This window comes from Pongo abelii, chromosome 22, assembly GCF_028885655.2.
Source record: "Pongo abelii isolate AG06213 chromosome 22, NHGRI_mPonAbe1-v2.0_pri, whole genome shotgun sequence".
NCBI lineage: Eukaryota > Metazoa > Chordata > Mammalia > Primates > Hominidae > Pongo > Pongo abelii.
The window spans coordinates 39,253,686-39,273,600 of record NC_072007.2 but is presented as its reverse complement, the minus strand read 5'-3'; the positions used below and the strand labels follow the sequence as shown (position 1 = coordinate 39,273,600).

General features: G+C 38.9%; 1 protein-coding gene across 2 annotated transcripts; it reads left to right on the top strand.

The window, feature by feature from the left end:
* The first annotated feature begins 1,632 nt into the window (after positions 1-1,632).
* Positions 1,633-18,658, top strand: CCT8 (chaperonin containing TCP1 subunit 8). Of its 2 annotated transcripts, none has more exon segments than NM_001132213.2 (15): positions 1,633-1,749; positions 4,942-5,032; positions 5,769-5,848; positions 7,557-7,706; positions 8,191-8,371; positions 8,485-8,546; positions 10,156-10,293; positions 11,718-11,896; positions 12,691-12,757; positions 12,835-12,922; positions 13,007-13,122; positions 13,682-13,753; positions 13,832-13,996; positions 14,586-14,705; positions 18,430-18,658. In NM_001132213.2, coding segments are annotated over 15 exon segments (1,647 nt in total). In that variant the 5' UTR covers positions 1,633-1,689; the 3' UTR covers positions 18,508-18,658.
* Positions 18,659-19,915: the final 1,257 nt, after the last annotated feature.

The window sequence follows — 19,915 nt, the reverse complement described above, 5'->3', positions numbered from 1 at the left end:
TCGCATGATAATATGTATGTTTTTATTTAAAATATCTCTATTTTCCAAGAATGAAAAGGGTGGCTGTATTAGTCCGTTCTTGAATCGCTATAAAGAACTACCTGAGACTGGGTAATTTATACAGAAAAGAGGTTTAATTGGCTCACAGTTCCACAGGCGGTATAGGAAGTATGGCTGGGGAAGCCTCAGGAAGCTTACAATCAAGATGGAAGGTGAAGGGGAAGCAGGCACCTCCTACAAGGCTGGAGGAGGAGGAAGAGACAGGGTGGGGAGGTGCCACACACTTTTAAACAACCAGGTCTTATGAGGAGTCACTCACAACCAGGTCTTATGAGAAGTCACTTATGAGAAGTCACTCAGCTGGGGATTATAATTCCACATCATATTTGGGCAGGCAATCCAAACATATCAGTGGCATTTACATTTTTGCAAAAATCCAAACCATATCAGTGGCATTTACATTTTTGCAATTTTTTTTTTTTTTTTGAGATAGGGCCTCACTCTGTTGCCCAGGCTGGAGTGCAGTGGCATGATCTCAGCTCACTGCAGCCTCAACCTCCCAGGCTCAAGCAGATCCTCCAATCTTAGCCTCCCAAGCAGCTGAGACTACAGGTGCATGCCACCAAGCCAAAGGGATTTATATTTATCTATAAATTCATATATAAATCAGATATATTTATATAAAATGTATATATTAGATATATATAAATCAGATAAATAAATATGTATTTATATCTGATCTTAAAAGAGTAAAAGGGATTTATATTCCCAGGAAGAAGTAGAAAAGAGGAATATAGATAGTGGTTAAGAACCGGCATTTTGCAATAAGTCTGATCTGGATAGGAATTCTAGCTTTAATATTTACTAGCTCTGTGATCTTGGGAAAATTATTTGCCGTTTGTGAATTTCAGTTTCCCTTCTACAAAATAGGGACAATACCATTTAATTTTTTATTTTTAATGGTATCGTCTCCATTTAATGGAAGGAAAACTAAATGGTATTTTAATCGACAATTCATTAATTTTTAAGATTGACCATTAACAGAGATACTGCATGTAAAGCAGATCACACAGAACCTGGCGCATGTAAAGCAGATCACACAGAATCTGGCACACGTGAGCACTTGATATGTACTACGTTACCCTTAGTGACGACTTTAATTATCATGCGCATTCCCAGCGCTTCCTATGGTGCCCAACACAGAGCGGACGCCCAAAGACAATTTTGGGGGATGGGGCAGATGCTCTGCCTCGGGAAAAAAAAGCACACCTGCCCTGATGTTGGTGGCTGGGTCTGGAAGATTACGTGGAAATTAAGCTAAGGATGTGTGGCTCCCAGACCAAAAACCGCAAAAATCTAACGCCCCGACTACTGAGTATGGTCAGAGAGCACAGACTGGAGCAACCTCCCACGACCTGGGATGTCTGCGCGTGCGTGAGCCAGAGCCCAGGCGCTCCCTGGGCCCGCCCTATCGATCTACCCGATCGGGGATCGTCAGCTTGGTTCTGGCCACAGAAGTTGCTCTTCTCGCGATGCTTCAGACCTGGCGGCGGGGAAAGGGTGGGCTAACTGGAGAGCAAGGAAGAGCGTGAGGCGGCCGTACGCTGCTTCCCCAGAAGGCTGTGCGTGCTCCTCGCTTCCTCCGCGGTCTTCCGAGCGGTCGCGTGAACGGCTTCCTGCAGGCTGGCAATGGCGCTTCACGTTCCCAAGGCTCCGGGCTTTGCCCAGATGCTCAAGGAGGGAGCGAAAGTAAGGGCTGAAGGAAAGGAATGAGGTGGGAGAGTCAGCATAGGGCTGCGGCGGCCGCGGCGAAGTAGAAGGGCCTACTAACGGGCTGAGCGTGCTGCCCTGGCACAGCGGCCGGGGGAAGAGAAGATTCCAGAAAGGGAGGTGATTTTGGAAGGGCTTGGCCCCCGGAGCCTGCAGGCACTTCTCTTCCTCCGCGACCGGGAGAAGGCCCAGGGGTTGGCGGCACGATCGATATTGTACACCTTGAAGGTGGACGGACGTGAAGCCCCGCATGCGTTTTGCCTCCATCCATAAATAGGGCTAAGGCCCGTCACCCTTAAAAGGGGTTGTGAGGGTGAAATTGAATAACGTAGATGAAATTGTCTTGAGAACTGCGACGTCGATTGACACATAGCTCGCGAGTTGTAGGATGGGAAAGAACGAAAACTAGGCGATCCAGAGAAGAGACTGGGAAAAAGGGCTGGGTCTTGGTTGCTTCCTTCCCAGTGAGAAACATACGGCTTTCAGCTTAGTTGACAGAAGCCACGCGTTGTAGCCAAATGAGTTCCGGTCCCAACTTATGTTAGCTGGCTTAATCTAAAATCTAACTCTCTTGGGTTTTGTTTTCTTCGTCTTTAAATTATGGAGATTGGACCAAGAGGTGGTGTCTGAGTTCTGTGTAATCTGCAGGATAAGTGGTACAGGGGTGCAGTTAACACTGTTTTGTTTAATGGCCTTGTCTTGAACGTTAGTTCGGTAGCATAGTTTTAAAAAATATCTTACTGCACTATTGATAAATTTGTCTCTTGTGCTATTCAAATTGCGTTCCTCTGTATGTCCTCCAGATTTTGTTAATTCAAGAAATAGATCAGTGTGGTTGAATTTAAGGTTTTATGCGAGGTACGGGGAGCATTAACAGTTTAATAGAACTAGGTTCATGTTTGTAGGATGCACTTTTCAAATAATGTCGGTATAGTAAGTAAATGTCAGGGTTTAAGGTAAGTGTTGGTGGAATAATCTTTTGAAAATGATATGGGCTGATTCCGTTGAAAAAATCAGGCTGCGATAATAGCTTCCAATTTGGGTTTTTTTCACTAATACAGTTTTGGAAAACTCGTGTATCACAAAACATTGTCATTCCAGTGCTAGTAGTTTCTTACAGAACACTGAGCTATTTCATTCAATAAATAGGTACTGAAGGAACTGCAGTGAAAGACAAAAGTCCCACTTCTCGTAGAGTGTATGTCCTTCTAAGGCAGAAATAATGATTACATAAAAAGAGAATTCCAAATAATGATGAAAGAAACTGCGCTATAGTAGAGGATGACAGGAAGTAAAAATGTCTGTAAAAGAAGGATCAGGAATAGACAGAACACTTAGATGTTTAGGGAAGAACTCTTAGCTCAGTGCTTAGTGAGAGAAGCCCTTGAGCCTGGGCTGTTTCCCCCCACCTCTTACTTAGGGGGAAATTCCAGGCTCAGGGACTAACTAGTACAAAGACCTTGAGGAAGGAATGATTTAGACCGGTTTTTTTTTTTTTTTTTAAACAACAACAACAACAGGTTATAGGGCTGAAGCTTACCAAAGAAAGGAAGAATGGTAAATTCAGAGGAGGAGCCATACAAGGGCCGGGATATGTAGGGCCTTGTTTCCTTGAAAAGGGATTTGCATTTTATCCTAAGTGGGTTGGGAAACCATTGAAGGGTCTTAAGTATGAGAATGAGGGGATCTGATCAGATGGTAGTTTCTCACAGAATGGGGAGTGAGGGGAAGAAGCAAGAGTGTAAGCCAGGAGTTCAGACTTAAGTGTTATTGCTGGAATACAGTTCTTATTGCTGAAGATGGTTTTAAAGTAGTGGCTATTGGCAGCGGTTGGTGGCTCACACCTGTAATCCCAACACTGGGGAGGCCGAGGTGAGTGGATCACTTGAGGCCAGGAGTTCCACATGGTGAAACTCCGCCTCTCAAAAAAATACAAAAAAAACAGCCTGGTGTGGTGGCGCGCGCCTCTAGTCCCAGCTACTCAGGAGGCTGAGCCTCCAGAATTGCTTGAACCCGGGAGGCCCACGTGGCACGTGAGATCATGGCACGATCTCAGCTTACTGCACTCCAGCCTGAGCGATAGAGGAGACTCTCTCTCTCTCTCAAAAAAGAGTAATGGCTATTAACCTTGGTTTTGGATCACAAAATCATGGCTTGTATTGTAAAGCAGTGCTATGTAAATAGAACTTTTTGCAGTGCTGGACATATGCTGTATCAGTGCTGTCCAATGTGATATTCACTACCCACATGTATCTACTGGGCATTTGAACTGTGGCTCCTGCAACTGAGGAACTGAATTTTTTAATTTTAATTACTTGAAAATTTATTTTAATTGCTTTTACTAGCCCCATGTAGCCAGTGGCTACTGTACTGGGCAGCGCTTCTCTAAAGAAATGTTCTCATGCACAGTAGATTAGTGAAATACATCTGAGGACCCAAGTAAACCTCAACTCTAAAAAAAGTCCAGTGTAGAATTTGTGAGAATTTTTAGTACTGTGAGCAGTTCACTTTTTCAGTACATATACATTGGGATAATGTTGCAATTCAAAAAAAGTATTCAGTCTCTAAACACTTCAGTGGCACATACTTAAAGAACTTCTGGCTTTACAGAAGCCCAGATTCTAACACAATAAGAAAAATATTCCACGTTTCAACAGTTAGTTAGAAAATACTGATAAACTCTGGAAAGGTATTCTACTTGAAGTACCTCATACCCATTCTCTAATTAGTCTTAGCATGGTTCCGTGTACTTTTCACTACTTTTAATAAAAAAATTATAAGTCTTATGATTTGATGTGTAAGTAGGTATCTGCGGTCCCCCAAAATGTTATACTTTATTCATTCAACTAGAGAGGAAACGTATGCATCCTTTATGAATATCAAATGCTGTGTTTTACATTAAAAAATCTTGTTTGATTGTCTCAACAATCCTATGAGTTAGGTACTATTATAATTACCTCATTTTATAATGAAGAAATATTAAGAAAATTGCCCAAATTTAAAAAGAGCCAGAAAGCTAAGATTTGTAACCAGCCCTCTTGTGCCAAATACCTAAGCTATGCTCCTCCCTCTTTATTAGAGGCAAGATATAAGCAAAGATATCTTGTATTTGAAAATTCTTGTTTCACTGTCCTGTCTAATTAGCGGGGTTTTTTGTTGTTTTTTTAACAGCACTTTTCAGGATTAGAAGAGGCTGTGTATAGAAACATACAAGCTTGCAAGGAACTTGCCCAAACCACTCGTACAGCATATGGACCAAATGGTAATTTCTAAATTAATATTTGTAAAGATACAGTAGTAGAATATTGTGTACTACGTCTTCTTTCAAACTTGTTCTGAGGATGTTATAGTATGGCTTCGGAAGTTAATTTGATAGCTCAGTGAATAGTTCATTTCCAATTTTTAGTTATTTCTAATTTTCAATCAACTCATATCTCTTTAGAAAAATGGAGGTCAATATATTACTTTTTATCCTGTTGAGAGGATAGAAAAATTGTAACACTTTGACTAGTAAGATAGTACCTAATGTTCATTCTGACAAACACTAAATATAAAAGTGACATAGTTTAAGGAAGAAAATTCTCTCCTTCCTCTTGCCTTCTACCACCAATTAAATTTAAGTGATACAGTTTCATGGAATAAACATACAACTAAATATACTAAGTAGATTATTTTGGCCTTTTTACATGTTAATTTCTGTTGAGCACTTGCTGCATGACAGTCATGTTGCAAACAGAAGATAGAAATTGGCAAAAATGTGAGATTTGGCATCTTATGTAGTAAATATTGTAGGACATTAGAAAAGAAAGAAAGAATATGGGTCTGCAGTCAGAGAATGCCCATGGGGCTATAAGATAAACTTGAAGAATAGATAGTATGTGTTTTCTTGCAAAGCTCTTTTTTTAATATACAAATCTATATTTTTTTTTACTAGATTTTCCTGGGTATTTGGGGAAGGATTTGATTAATAATGGCTTTCTTTTTCTGTTACTTTTGAGGAATGAACAAAATGGTTATCAACCACTTGGAGAAGTTGTTTGTGACAAATGATGCAGCAACTATTTTAAGAGAACTAGAAGTAAGTTGTTTCTTTAAAAAGTCAAGAAATATTTTGGTGACATCGAAATTAAGTAGATTTTAACTAGAAGAAATCTCTTATTTCAGATTGGATAAGGGACTGTTTTTCCAACTTGAAAATTTATTGTACAGATTGTTCTAAAGAGTCCTCTTTAGATGGAACGCTTTAGCCACTGAAATCTTAAAAATCTCCTAAGTTATTAATTTATGGAGGGATTGGTTGTGATACATTGCTAATTATGATATGAAATTGATTACCATTGTTTTCATTCTGTAGAGTGACTCTGAAGTGAACTATTCCACAATGCAAAAACGTATACATGTAACAGTGGTTTTTAAAAAGATCCAACCATTAGGTTTTGTGAAAATAAAAACAATCAGTTGATGGCATTTTACTTTGTTCAGCTTCATTTTTACTATTAGAGTCTATAAAATAGATACTGCCTGCCAGCAGGGTTATAAGGAAGATCTGGCACCTGAACAGGCAGAGAGAGCCATTCCTCATTCCCGCCTTGTAATTATATTCAACCTCAGGAAATTTTCCTGAACCTTAGCCCTTGAAAGCACTAGAACTTAATCTTTTGTTTTAAATGAAACTATAGAAGAATCAACATTTTTCTAACCTCTTAAATAATATATTTTTGGTTGGACGCGGTGGCTCACGCCTGTAATCCCACCACTTTGGGAGGTCAAGGCAGGCGGATCACCTAAGGTCAGGAGTTTGAGACTAGCCTGGCCAACATGGTGAAACCCCATCTCTACTAAAAATACAGAAAAAAAATTAGCTGGGCGTGGTGGCGCACACCTGTAGTTCCAGCTACTCAGTAAGCTGGGGCTGGAGAATCACTTGAACCTGGGAGGCAGAGGTTGCAATGAGCCAAGATCGCGCCACTGCACTCCAGCCTGGGCGACAGAGCAAGACTCCATCTCAAAAAAGAAAAAAAAATACATATTATATATATAAATTCTTAAAGAACTTAAAAGTTAAATTTTAGCTCCACAAAACATTTGTACAAGGATTTGTCACTGTGAATGTTAATGTTGCACACTGATGATCTCAGGAGTTACATCTCAGGAGTTATTAAAGTACAGTGGTGATACTGTCAAAATAATAAAATCACAGGGCTGACTTTTTATAGTTTTCTCATTGCTCTCAGTTCTTACTCCTTGGCTTGTTTCTGTAAAGGTATCTAAAATCCTAAGAATAAAATCCACATAAAATTATGTTATATTTTAAGAAAAATTTTATACTCCTCCTTTTCTTTAAATCACAAATGATAACCCTTACAACAAGAATATATAGTAAAATAGATATTGAGAGTCATGACCAAGTTAAGTGGTATCTATTTTAGTTCTCCTGAAGGCTTTTAAAAAATACCTAGGTTTGGTGGTTGTAATTACTTTGTTTTTTAATTTAGTGAAATATAATGATATGCTGAACCATATGTGTGGCACTGTATGTAGAGGCCACCAAAAGAGGATGCACTTTGAAATTCTTATTTATAGTGATACATTTGTGCTGATCGGCATAAAGGGACTTGGATTTTTTCTTGTGACCACACTATAAGTAGCGTATAGCAGTGTAACAGTGTGATCAGATGGAGTTACCTAATCTACAAGAAAATTGAGTCTATTTAAGAAATGGAAATGAACAATTTTATGTTGCTTTAAGGATCAGATGTTTAACTTGATATTACCTTTTCTACTAGGTACAGCATCCTGCTGCAAAAATGATTGTAATGGCTTCTCATATGCAAGAGCAAGAAGTTGGAGATGGCACAAACTTTGTTCTCGTATTTGCTGGAGCTCTCCTGGAATTAGCTGAAGAACTTCTGAGGATTGGCCTGTCAGTTTCAGAGGCAAGTGTTCATTTATAATTTACTCCTACTTAATTTTTGCTTACATATACACCTGCTTAAAACATAAACTAAAATCATTATTATAGTAGTAGCTAACATGCACTGAGCAGTTTGCTCTGTACCAGCCATTATAGTACATAGGCTTCACATGCAGTATCATTTCAGTCTCACAAAAACCCTATGAGTGAGGCCTTATAATCCCATTTTATCTGGTTTTTTTCCCACTTTATTTTAGATGAGAAGAGAGACTAAAATTAGAAAAATCTTGTCCAAGATCTCATAGCTAGTGAGTTAGGTAGAGTTAAGATTCAAATTTGGGCTGTCATCTAAGCCTCCATTCATAACTAGTAGAGTCTACTATATGTATTATTCCGAAGTATATTCTTTGTCATTTTGTATCAAAAATAAACATCCATATGCATTGGGTTACCAAAATAAGCTACTTTAAGTCATGTCAGAATAGGAAATGTTGTTTATGTTTTAGGTCATAGAAGGTTATGAAATAGCCTGCAGAAAAGCTCATGAGATTCTTCCTAATTTGGTATGTTGTTCTGCAAAAAACCTTCGAGATATTGATGAAGTCTCATCTCTACTTCGTACCTCCATAATGAGTAAACAATATGGTAATGAAGTATTTCTGGCCAAGCTTATTGCTCAGGCATGCGGTAAGTAAATATCAGTGAATGAAAAGATCCAAAATAAAAATGTCTTTAACATGACTAGATACTTTCTCTGTTGTCCCAAAATAATCTTTTGATATGTCTCATTTTCTTAACAGTATCTATTTTTCCTGATTCCGGCCATTTCAATGTTGATAACATCAGAGTTTGTAAAATTCTGGTAAGTAGAAAATGCATTAATGCTACATATCTAGGTCAGTTTTTTTGTGTTTTTTTGTTTTTTTTGTGCAAAAAGAAGAAAAATGTGTTCATCTAAACCTAAATGTTAACTTCATGATTTGGACACTTAGGACTTTTTTTGAGGCGTTATTTTTATTTGTGTATTTATTTATTTTTGAGACAGAGTCTTGCTCTTGTTGCCCAGGTTGGAGTGCAATGGCATGATCTCGGCTCACTGCAACCTCCGCCTCCTGGTTCAAGTGATTCTCCAGTCCCAGCCTCCCGAGTAGCTGGGATTACAGGCATGCACCACCACACCCTGCTAATTTTGTATTTTTAGTAGAGATGGGGTTTCTCCATGTTGGTCAGGCTGGTCTCGAACTCCCGACCTCAGGTGATCCACTTGCCTTGGCCTCCCAAAGTGCTGGGATTAACAGGCATGAGCCACCGGGCCTGGCCTTTGAGGCATTATTTTGTAACATTTTGATGTTGCTAAGTTGTAATAATACTACTACCTATTTAAGTTTAAAAGGATATTGACATATTATCTCCTTATAAAGTCATTTTCTCTGATGTCTTGTGGGTTTAAGAACAATGTATAAACAAAATACTAAATTTTTTTTTTTTTTGAGACGGAGTCTGGCTCTGTTGCCCAGGTTGGAGTGCAGTGCCGCGACCTCGGCTCACTGCAACCTCCGCCTCCCAGGTTCAAGCGGTTTTCCTGCCTCAACCTCCCAAGTAGCTGGGATTGCAGGTGCATGCCACCATGCCCAGCTAATTTTTGTATTTTTTTAGTAGAGGCAGGGTTTCACCATGTTGGCCAGGCTGCTCTCAAACTCCTGACCTCATAATCTGCCCACCTTGGCCTCCCAAAGTGCTGAGATTACAGGTGTGAGCCACCGCGCCCAGTGCAAAATACTAATTTTTTTGTGTTCTTCATAATACTCTGAATTATAATAAGCTTATAAGACGGTGTTGAGTGGGGTGGAAATTGTCCTATTCCTCTTCAGTAATAGAATTCACACTTTAATGTTAGTATTAAAATATTAAAGTATATTTTTGATAAAATGTGCTTGATAGAGTAAAACCTATCATTGGAGTCGTTTTGGTTTTGCACATTGGCATTCTGATTGTTAATGTGAATTTAGCGTAACATAAGTACATGTGCTTTCCCCGAAGATACTCATGTGTTCTATGTTTGCTGTCTCCCTCCACGTACTGCCAGCTTTTCCCATTAAATGTAACCTTGTGAGAACAGAATCTTTGCTTTGTTCTGTGTTGTACACATTTGCAGTACTGACAGCTGTGGCTGGTATATTGGCACCAAGTTCTAGGTAACTGAATGGCTAAGAGCAGTTCTCTGCCTTTGGTTCTTCCCAGTACATGGAAGGACCTCCCCTCCCTAAAAGTAGCTCATTCCCTCAGTGATTTCTGCCTAGAGCAGAAGGGTGTGCTGTATGTCCACCACTCCACCCCATATCCCAGGAGTCACTGCCTTGGTTTATGACTTTATTTTAGAAAGGGATATTTTTGGTATATGGAGAATCAACAGTTTGACTGTAATGTTATTTTCATGAGATTGCTGATGGTTTTGGTATTCAATTCCTTAGGGCTCTGGTATCAGTTCCTCTTCAGTATTGCATGGCATGGTTTTTAAGAAGGAAACCGAAGGTGATGTAACATCTGTCAAAGATGCAAAAATAGCAGTGTACTCTTGTCCTTTTGATGGCATGATAACAGAAACTAAGGTATGTAGACTTCAGACCTTAAAAGTAATAATTGGGGTTGCACTTTCAGATTGTTTGAGTTAGCTCTTAAACCAGTAAGTACTTCTTAAAAAAACTGAACATTGCAGGATCTTACCTATTTTTTTATGCCAGATTTATAGTCTTTGAATATCTAATTCAACTACTGAACATTAAACTTGCAATATAAAGATGGTGGCCGTATTATTTATTCTGACACACAGCCCTTCTAGTAGAGCTTATACATTCAGCAAGTGAAAGAATATGAGAATGTGAGTATTTTGTGTGCTCTTCACAAAAATAAAGTTGACATTCTGTAGCATCCTGAAACAAGATAAGCTAATGTAATTTGAAAATGGTAGGTATGTTTCTAAAAATACATGTTAGAAAGTTTGAAGTTTGTGTTTATAGTCAATAGTGGCTGACTTCATCTCTAGAATTCTTGAAATCCAAGTTGTTGATAGTTTTAAAATTTTGTAGCATGAGGTGGGTCTGGTCATTTGGTCCACATTTTATTGTATTTTATTCTTTTTCTTTTTTTTTTCTTAAGAGTCTTGCTTTGTCACCCAGGCTGGAGTGCAGAGGTACGATCTCGGCTCCCTGTAACCTCCACCTCCTGGGTTCAAGTGATCTCTGGCTAATTTTTGTATTTTAATAGAGAAAAGTTTCACCATGTTGGCCAGAGTGGTCTCCAACTCCTGACCACAAGTGATCCACCCGCCTCGGCCTCCCAAAGTGCTAGGATTACAGGCATGAGCCACCACGCCCGGCCTAGTCCACATTTTAGAAAAAGTTTGAGAACCACAATGTTGTTTTGGTAACACCAGTTAGCCTTTGTCAAAAGACAAACACCAGGACACCTACCTACCTGACATATTTAAAATAAAAGCACTTCTTGGCCGAGCACGGTGTCTCACGCCTGTAATCCCAGCATAGGCCAAGGCAGGCAAATCACGAGGTTAGGAGATCAAGACCATCCTGGCCAACATGGTGAAACCCCGTCTCTACTAAAAATGCAAAAATTAGCTGGGCGTGGTGGCGCTTGCCTGTAATCCCAGCTACTTGGGAGGCTGAGGCAGGAGAATCGCTTGAACCAGGGAGTCAGAGGTTGCGGTGAGCCAAGATCCTGCCACTGCACTCCAGCATGGTGACAGAGTGAGAGAGTGTCTCAAAATAAATAAATAAATAGATAAAAGTACTTTTCCACCTAAGTACTTATCAAAAGCAGATGCATCTGTTTTGAGAGGGGGTTCTAGAAGCAAGCTGAGTTTCTATTTCACACCTACAGTATTCTGCTGCTTCATAATATATGCACATTTATCATTTTTTTTGCCAAACCTTTATTTCTTCAGTAAACTATTATCTAATGACTTTGAACGCCAACGTAGTGAAATGATTTTAAAGGGAATGTTTACTTGTTTTGCCAGGGAACAGTGTTGATAAAGACTGCTGAAGAATTGATGAATTTTAGTAAGGGAGAAGAAAATCTCATGGATGCACAAGTCAAAGCTATTGCTGATACTGGTGCAAATGTCGTAGTAACAGGTGGCAAAGTGGCAGACATGGCTCTTCATTATGCAAATAAATATAATATCATGTTAGTGAGGTAAGAAAAAGCCGAATTCTTTTTACCTATATATCATAAATGGTTTTTTGGTGGTGAAAACACTAAACAAAATAGACCATGAAGACTGTTAATAAAGGGAAAGTAAAGGTACTAGGTCAAATAGCAGAAGGACTTAGTTTGGGGAGGGGTCAGGAAACACCTCTGAGAAAACATAAATTTAAGCTGAGAGCTTGAAGAACCAGTTACCAGATAATTGAAGAGGGAAAAGCATTCCAGGCAAAAGGAACAACTTGTCCAAGAGACTAGACACAAGCTTGGTGCATTGCCTATCAGAGTGTGGAGTCAGGAAGATCCCTTTTAATCCATGAACACATTTATGGTGCACACTAGACAACTTACCCATTTCTACCTACCACCATCCCTAGTACCTAATAAAATGTGCAAAATAAATCACTCTTGTTCACAGAACATTGATTGCACAAAGTAAAGCAAAAATTTTCTATATGCTGTTGAGTTTTATAAGGGTTTCTCTGGTGTTTTAGAACTATAAACCACTGACATCCTAAAGTGACTTCCATTCTCCCAATTCTAGAACAATGCTGTACAACACAGGCTTAAGATGTGGTACTATTGGCCAGCTGGACTCACTCACAGAGTCAGGAATCAGCTTCCTGGACTCAGTGTTCATTGCAATCCAGACATGTTCCGAGTTAAAATCCATTGTCAAAGGAATGTGACGTGGGGGCTGGTATACAGGTTCCTCTTTAATTTGAACTTTATATGCTATCTGAAATTGATTAAAACTTTTATTAAGGTCTTTGTGTTTTTTAAAGGCTAAACTCAAAATGGGATCTCCGAAGACTCTGTAAAACAGTTGGTGCTACAGCTCTTCCTAGATTGGTATGTATTTTGGAAAACACTAAAAGATAGTTGAAGATGATGGAATTTTTATTACAACAGTCACTTTCTTATTACAGACACCTCCTGTCCTTGAAGAAATGGGACATTGTGACAGTGTTTACCTCTCAGAAGTTGGAGATACTCAGGTGGTGGTTTTTAAGCATGGTATGTAGGAATGGTAAAACATGTTTAAGTGTAGGGCTTTAGCTTCTTGTATTTAATCACCAAATATATTTAATTTTTTGATAGAAAAGGAAGATGGCGCCATTTCTACCATAGTACTTCGAGGCTCTACAGACAATCTGATGGATGACATAGAAAGGGCAGTAGACGATGGTGTTAATACTTTCAAAGTTCTTACAAGGGTCAGTATTAGCAATAATCTTAGTAGTTTGTAAGGTCTGAGTAATTTGTATGGTCTTAAAAGTACGGTTTGCAGACTCTTGCACATCATGAGAACTTCAGAATGAGTGGTTTATATGAAATGAAGCACCTGTTTTTGTTTTTACCTAAGACTTAAGTGTCCACTGTTACTGAATATGATAGTTTCCAAAAAAGATTGTACAGAGTTAACAGCAAAACAGAGCTTAAAAAAAAATTGTTTATAGTTGTTTTCCATTGTAATGTACTCTTAGTTGCTAAAGTAGTTCTTAGTGCTGTATCTGTGGATATGCAAAAATGATATGGTGCTATTTCTATTCTTCACTTTGGTCCTTTTCATATACCAGAAACTGTGCACTAAGAAAATTTGCCCCACCCACTCATTTTTACCAAATTTGTAATATGTATTTGAGTAACAGTGACTGATAAAAACTCCTGTTTGGTGGGGTACTGGAATGTGTAAGGATTAGAAAACTGCAAACTGCTTTTGAGTGAATTTGTTTTGTGTTCATTTTTTTTTTTTGGTGGGGTGCTACATAACAGGATAAACGTCTCGTACCCGGAGGTGGAGCAACAGAAATTGAATTAGCCAAACAGATCACATCATATGGAGAGGTACAGCTTTTTCTGTATAAATTGACTTTCTTTCCATTGCTTGAATAAAAGACAGTAATTAACACATTTTTGTTTTAGACATGTCCTGGACTTGAACAGTATGCTATTAAGAAGTTTGCTGAGGCATTTGAAGCTATTCCCCGCGCACTGGCAGAAAACTCTGGAGTTAAGGCCAATGAAGTAATCTCTAAACTTTATGCAGTACATCAAGAAGGAAATAAAAATGTTGGATTAGATATTGAGGTATTTGAAAAAACACTGAACTTAAATTGCTTTATTTGGGGAATGCACAACCTAAAAATAGTATGAGTTTAAAAGAAATATCAATGAGAAACAGTGTTCTGATTTGGGAGCAGATTTTTTCTTAGTTTTTTACATAGTTTGTCTGATGGAGGAATGTTTCATTTTCCTTCTGTTTTATTGATAGTCTTTTGTTCTGTAGTGTGTAGTCAGCCCAGTTCTGTATCCATTGATTCAGCCAACCACAGATTGAAAATATTTGGAAAAACTAAAGACATTTAAAAATACACTATAACAACTATTTACACTGTTATATAATTAATCTGGAGACGATTTAAAGTATATGAGAGGATGTGCATAGATTATATCCAAACACCATGCCATTTTATATAAGGGATTTGAGCATCCACAGATTTGGCATCCTTGGAGGTGCTAGAACCAATCCTCACATACTAAAGGATGACTCTGTAAGGTAGGACTGTGCTTGGTTACTTTCCAGTACTATTTAAGGAGCTATGTGGGGCTTTTTGTGGGTATAAACATTTTCACATAAAAGGATTTTAAATGAAAGGATGAAAATTGTGTTTGACAGGCTGAAGTCCCTGCTGTAAAGGACATGTTGGAAGCTGGTATTCTAGATACTTACCTGGGAAAATATTGGGCTATCAAACTCGCTACTAATGCTGCAGTCACTGTACTTAGAGTGGATCAGGTGAGCAAAGTGAAATTTTCATCTTTAAAATACTCATTTGCATACGGTTTAATAGTATATTTTCCCAGAACTAGAACATAGCATAGTTCTAATTCAAAGGATTCTTAGTCCTCCAATTTTTTTCTGCTATTATAAATTGTATTGAATATATTACAACTAATTTAAAATGGAGATCTTTCCACTGGAAGAATCCTTTGCCATTTTAAGTTGGAATCAGTGGAACAAATGTAATTTAAATATAACTTTCAAACCTTTTAGCCTTAGAACCCATTTGTACAAATAATTTAGAGAGTAAATTTAATATATAATACTAACATGGAATTTGGAAGGACCATAAAGCCCTCAAGCAGACACTGCAGACCACCAACTTGAAGGAAAATGGAGTCTCTAGCTGTCTGCAGATAAGAGGACTGGGCATTGAAAATTTTTTCTGCTATGACAAATTATAGCTTGAGGTACTAAAAGATGTTAAAGGTGTTTAAAATCATATTTCTACCCTTTTTTTTTTTTTTTTGAAGAATTGTGGTAGACTGTTCTATATATAGAAGTAAACCTGAAATCATAATTATTTTTCCAAAAGGTGTTTTCTGGCAAACTTAATTAAATACATTTCCCCACAAAATTCTGAAGTAATAAGCAATGACTATTTATAAGTACTTAATAGAAAATTTTAATTTGCTAGAGGGACAGCATACATCCGTTAGGTAAAAGTCATGTCATATTAAAGGTGAAGTAAGTCCTAAGTAGAAATCAGTGGAAAGACATTTCAGCTTTTAAGTACAGTAAGGACCAGTTGGTGGTAATTATAACAAATTTATTGCAAGAACTATGATAGCAAGAGATGACCAAAAATGGAACTGGATATTTAGTTTCAAGTCATTGGAAATAAGCAGAAACTAGATGTCTATGTACCAGATTAACAGGGATTTCTCTGTCAGCTTATTAGGTGATTTTCAATGGAAGAATATGTTTGAGTTCTTAAATAAATAGAAACCTAAGAAAATACTTACTCTAGAAATTAGAATGTGGCTGAGAATAAAAGGGGAAACCAAAAATAGCAGGGATGGAAGAAGCTAAGTAGACTGCAGCATAAGGTACGCAGAAATTCCAACTGTGTTAGTTAGGAACTTTGAATGTCAATTATCCAAGCAAGACAATAACCACCACCCTTGGTCACAAAGGCACTTTGAATTTTGGCTTTAAACTAGGGAGTCTGCTTTATCTTATGGTAGGGGAAGTTGTTGGTTGATCTGTTCCCCCAGTCTTTGCACTCTATGTGAAGTATGTATCTAAAGAACTCATCCAACTATATTAACCAGTTTGTGTACATAGTGTATAGTATAGTGAACCTAAATTTATATAGTATATATTCTAGAAAAGGAATTGCACATCAAGCTTTAAGCATTGGATAGTGTAGTATGGACTGGATTAATCTTTGTTGGAATGTCTATTTCACTAGTTCTCAAAGTATGGTCCCAAAATAGTATCAACATCACCTGAGAACTTGTTAGAATGACAGATTCTCGGCCAGGTATGGCAGCTCACACCTGTAGTCCCAGCTAGGGAGGAGGCTGAGGTGGGAGGATCACTTGAGCCCAGAAGTTGAAGGCTGCAGTGAGTTATGATCACATCATGGCACTCCAGCCTGGTTGACAGAGTGACACTCCATCTTTTGAAAAACTAAAAATAAATAAGAAATACAGATTCTTGGAGGCCAGGCGCAGTGGCTCACGCCTGTAATCCCAGCACTTTGGGAGGCCGTGGCAGGCGGCTCACGAGGTCAGGAGATTGAGACCATCCTGGCTAACATGGTGAAATCCCGTCTCTCTAAAAAAAACAAAAAATTAGCTGGGCTTGGTGGCAGATACCTGTAGTCCCAGCTACTCGGGAGGCTGAGGCAGGAGCATGGCGTGAACCTGGGAGGTGGAGCCTGCAGTGAGTAGAGATGGCACCACTGTACTCCAGCCTGGGCGACAGAGCAAGACTCCATCTCAAAAAAAAAAAAAAAAAAAAAAAAAAAGAAGAAGAAATACAGATTCTCAGACGTCACTCCAGACCCACCGATATCAGAAGATGCTGGAAGAGGCCTAGCAGTCTGTTTTAATGAGCACTTTTGATTATGGTGCCCACTAAAGTTTGGGAACTACTTGTTTTAGTGTTTTGTTTGTTTGTTTTTTGAGACGGAGTCTCGCTCTGTCACCAGGCTGGAGTGCAGTGGTGTGATCTCAGCTTACTGCAACCTCCACCTCCCAGGTTCAAGCAATTCTGCTGCATCAGCCTCCTGAGTAGCTGGGACTACAGGCGCATGCCACCATGCCCACTTAATTTTTTATTTTTAGTAGAGACGGGGTTTCACCATGTTGGCCAGGATGGTCTTGATTTCTTGAGCTCGTGATCTGCCTGCCTTGGCCTCCGAAAGTGCTGGGATTACAGGCGTGAGCCACCGCACCCAGCTTTTAGTTATTTTTTAAAATCAAGGTGTACTTAGGTTCTAAAAATTACACTTAATGCCTTTATTTCAGTCTGAAATTACTCTCAATCAGTAACATGTTATTCTGAGAATTTCAGGTTTAGGTATCTTTTTTGTTGTTGTTGTGATAAGGTCTTACTCTATCACCCAGGCTGGAGTACAGTGGTGCAATCATAATAAGCTCACCACAGCCTCAAAATCCTGAGTTCCAGTGATTCTCCTGCCTTAACAACCCGAATAGCTGGAACTGTAGGCAGGTGCTGTCATGGTTGGCTGATATATATATATATATATATGCCCAGTTCAGGTTTGCAGATGGTAATTAAGATGTTTTCCAGCCGAGCACAGTGGTTCACACCTGTAATCCCAACACTTTGGGAGGCCGAGGCGGGTGGATCATGCAGGAGTTTGAGACCAGCCTGGCCAATATGGTGAAACCCCGTCTCTACTAAAAGTAAAAAATTAGCCGGGCGTGGTGGCGGGCACCTGTAATCCCAGTTACTCAGGAGGCTGAGGCAGGAGAATTGCTTGAACCCAGGAGGCAGAGGTGGCATTGAGCCAAGATTGCACCACTGCACTCTAGCCTGGGCAACAGAGCAAGACACCGTCTCAAAAAAAAAAAAAAAAAAAAAGCTAAAACTTATTTATTTTAGATAAAGTAAGGTGAGGTTTGTGGCGCTTTTTTTAAGTTGGGAACTGAGGGCTTAGATATTTGTTTATGAAAACTTCTGGCTGCTTGAATGATTCTCATTTACAGGTTTTAGAAAATTTCAGTGTTAAACTTTGTATATACTTAATGTATCAACTACTTTAGATTATAATGGCAAAGCTGGCAGGTGGACCTAAAGCTCCTAAACCACAAGGAAATTGGGACAGAGATGGTTGGCAAGACGAATCTCATATATAAATAGCAAATCAGGTGCCAAACTGACTGACCGACTTATACCAGTGATGCATGCACATATTTTCACTTTCAGCTTTTTGAGTTATTGAAGTGCATGTCTTGGAATGTTCACTAATCTCTGTGGATTTTGTTGCGGTTATCCATAAAAGCAGTAAACTTTCTCATGCTGCTGAAAGTTTACAATTGAATTTCTAACAAGGGAGCTAGCAAACTCTGTGCTGTAGTGTTTTATATGCAGTACATAATTATATCAAGAAGACTGCTTAATCTTAAGTCATGCTAATAGAAGCATTCTTTTCATGCTAAAGGTTAAGTTTAAGCATACTCCTGTGTGATTCTTTTTTATGCAGATCATCATGGCAAAACCAGCTGGTGGGCCCAAGCCTCCAAGTGGGAAGAAAGACTGGGATGATGACCAAAATGATTGAAATTGGCTTAATTTTTACTGTAGGTGAAGGCTGTATTTGTAGTAGTACTCAAGAATCACCTATGTTTTCTTATTCTCCTTAAATTAAGAGGTATTTTGTGTTTGTATTCTTGGCTGGATGTTATAATAAACATATTGTTACTGTCAAAGCCTTATTGTCTAATGACCACGGTTATTGGCTCTAAATGATGTGTTCCTCTCAACCTTGTTAATCACATTAGCTGTGGGACTTAAGGCAAGTCACTTATGTAAGTAAGTAGAGGCCTATTACCCATGTATATCTGGCCTACTGCCTGTTTGTGTAAATAAGTTATTGGAACACAGCCATGCTCATACCATTACATATTGTCTGCAGTTGCTTTCTAACAAGGGAGTGGCAGAGTTAAGTATTTTTGACAGAGACCAAATGGACCTACACAGCCTAAAATATTTACTATCTGGCCCTCTACAGGAAAGGTCTGCCAACACCTGGACTAGATTTCCAGAGTGTTTTTGTCACAGCTCTGGAATTCCTGACTCAAGGTGACTTGTTTCAATAGCAATTAATAATTTGTTGAATGGAAGACACTCTACTTAGCAAAGTACAAAAAAAAAATGCTTATAACAGAAAATAGATAACCTGACATACAAAATTAAGTCAGTTTTCATAAAGTAGATTCTATTTTGTTAAAATCAGTAAGGAGTGTTGAAAAAGCCAAGAACATTATAAATAAATTATTATAAATAATTATACTGAATTTTATAGGACATGTGCTACTACATGTGTTGGTTATGTAAGGTCCATAATACTGTTTGAAATTGTGTGTGTATGTATTTCTTGAGACAAGGTGTTGCTCTGTCACACAGGCTGGAGTGCAGTGGTGAAATCTCAGCTCACTGCAACCTCTGCTGTTGGGCTCAGGCAATCCACCCACCTCCGCCTCCTGAAAAGCTGGGACACAGGCACACACCACCACATTTGGCTAATTTTTAAGTTTTTTGTAGAGATAGGGTGTTACTATGTTACCCAGGCTGGTCTCAAACTCCTGGGCTCCAGGTTTCCTACTGCCTTGACCTCCCAGAGTGCTGGGATTACAAGCATAAGCCACTGTGCCAGCCTGTTTTTAGTATTCTTTCCAAGAGATTTTAGAAGCAGTATGACTGACTGGGTCTTACATAAACTCAACAGGTGTTAGGAATGATAACAACTCTCATTACTGCCACAGCAAGTTAGAAGTGTTCATTGTATGTTGAAGTCGTCCTCAGAGAACCTTTCAAGAAGTTCAGAGACGCTTGGTGTCCCTAAGCTCTTTGCGTTGCATGTAACTCAAACAGTGGCTGACTTGGGACAGTTCACAGGCTTTCTCCAGTATGCTGGTATTAAGGGGTTTGGTACCCAGTTATACTCATAGGAGTGAGACTGGTTTGTC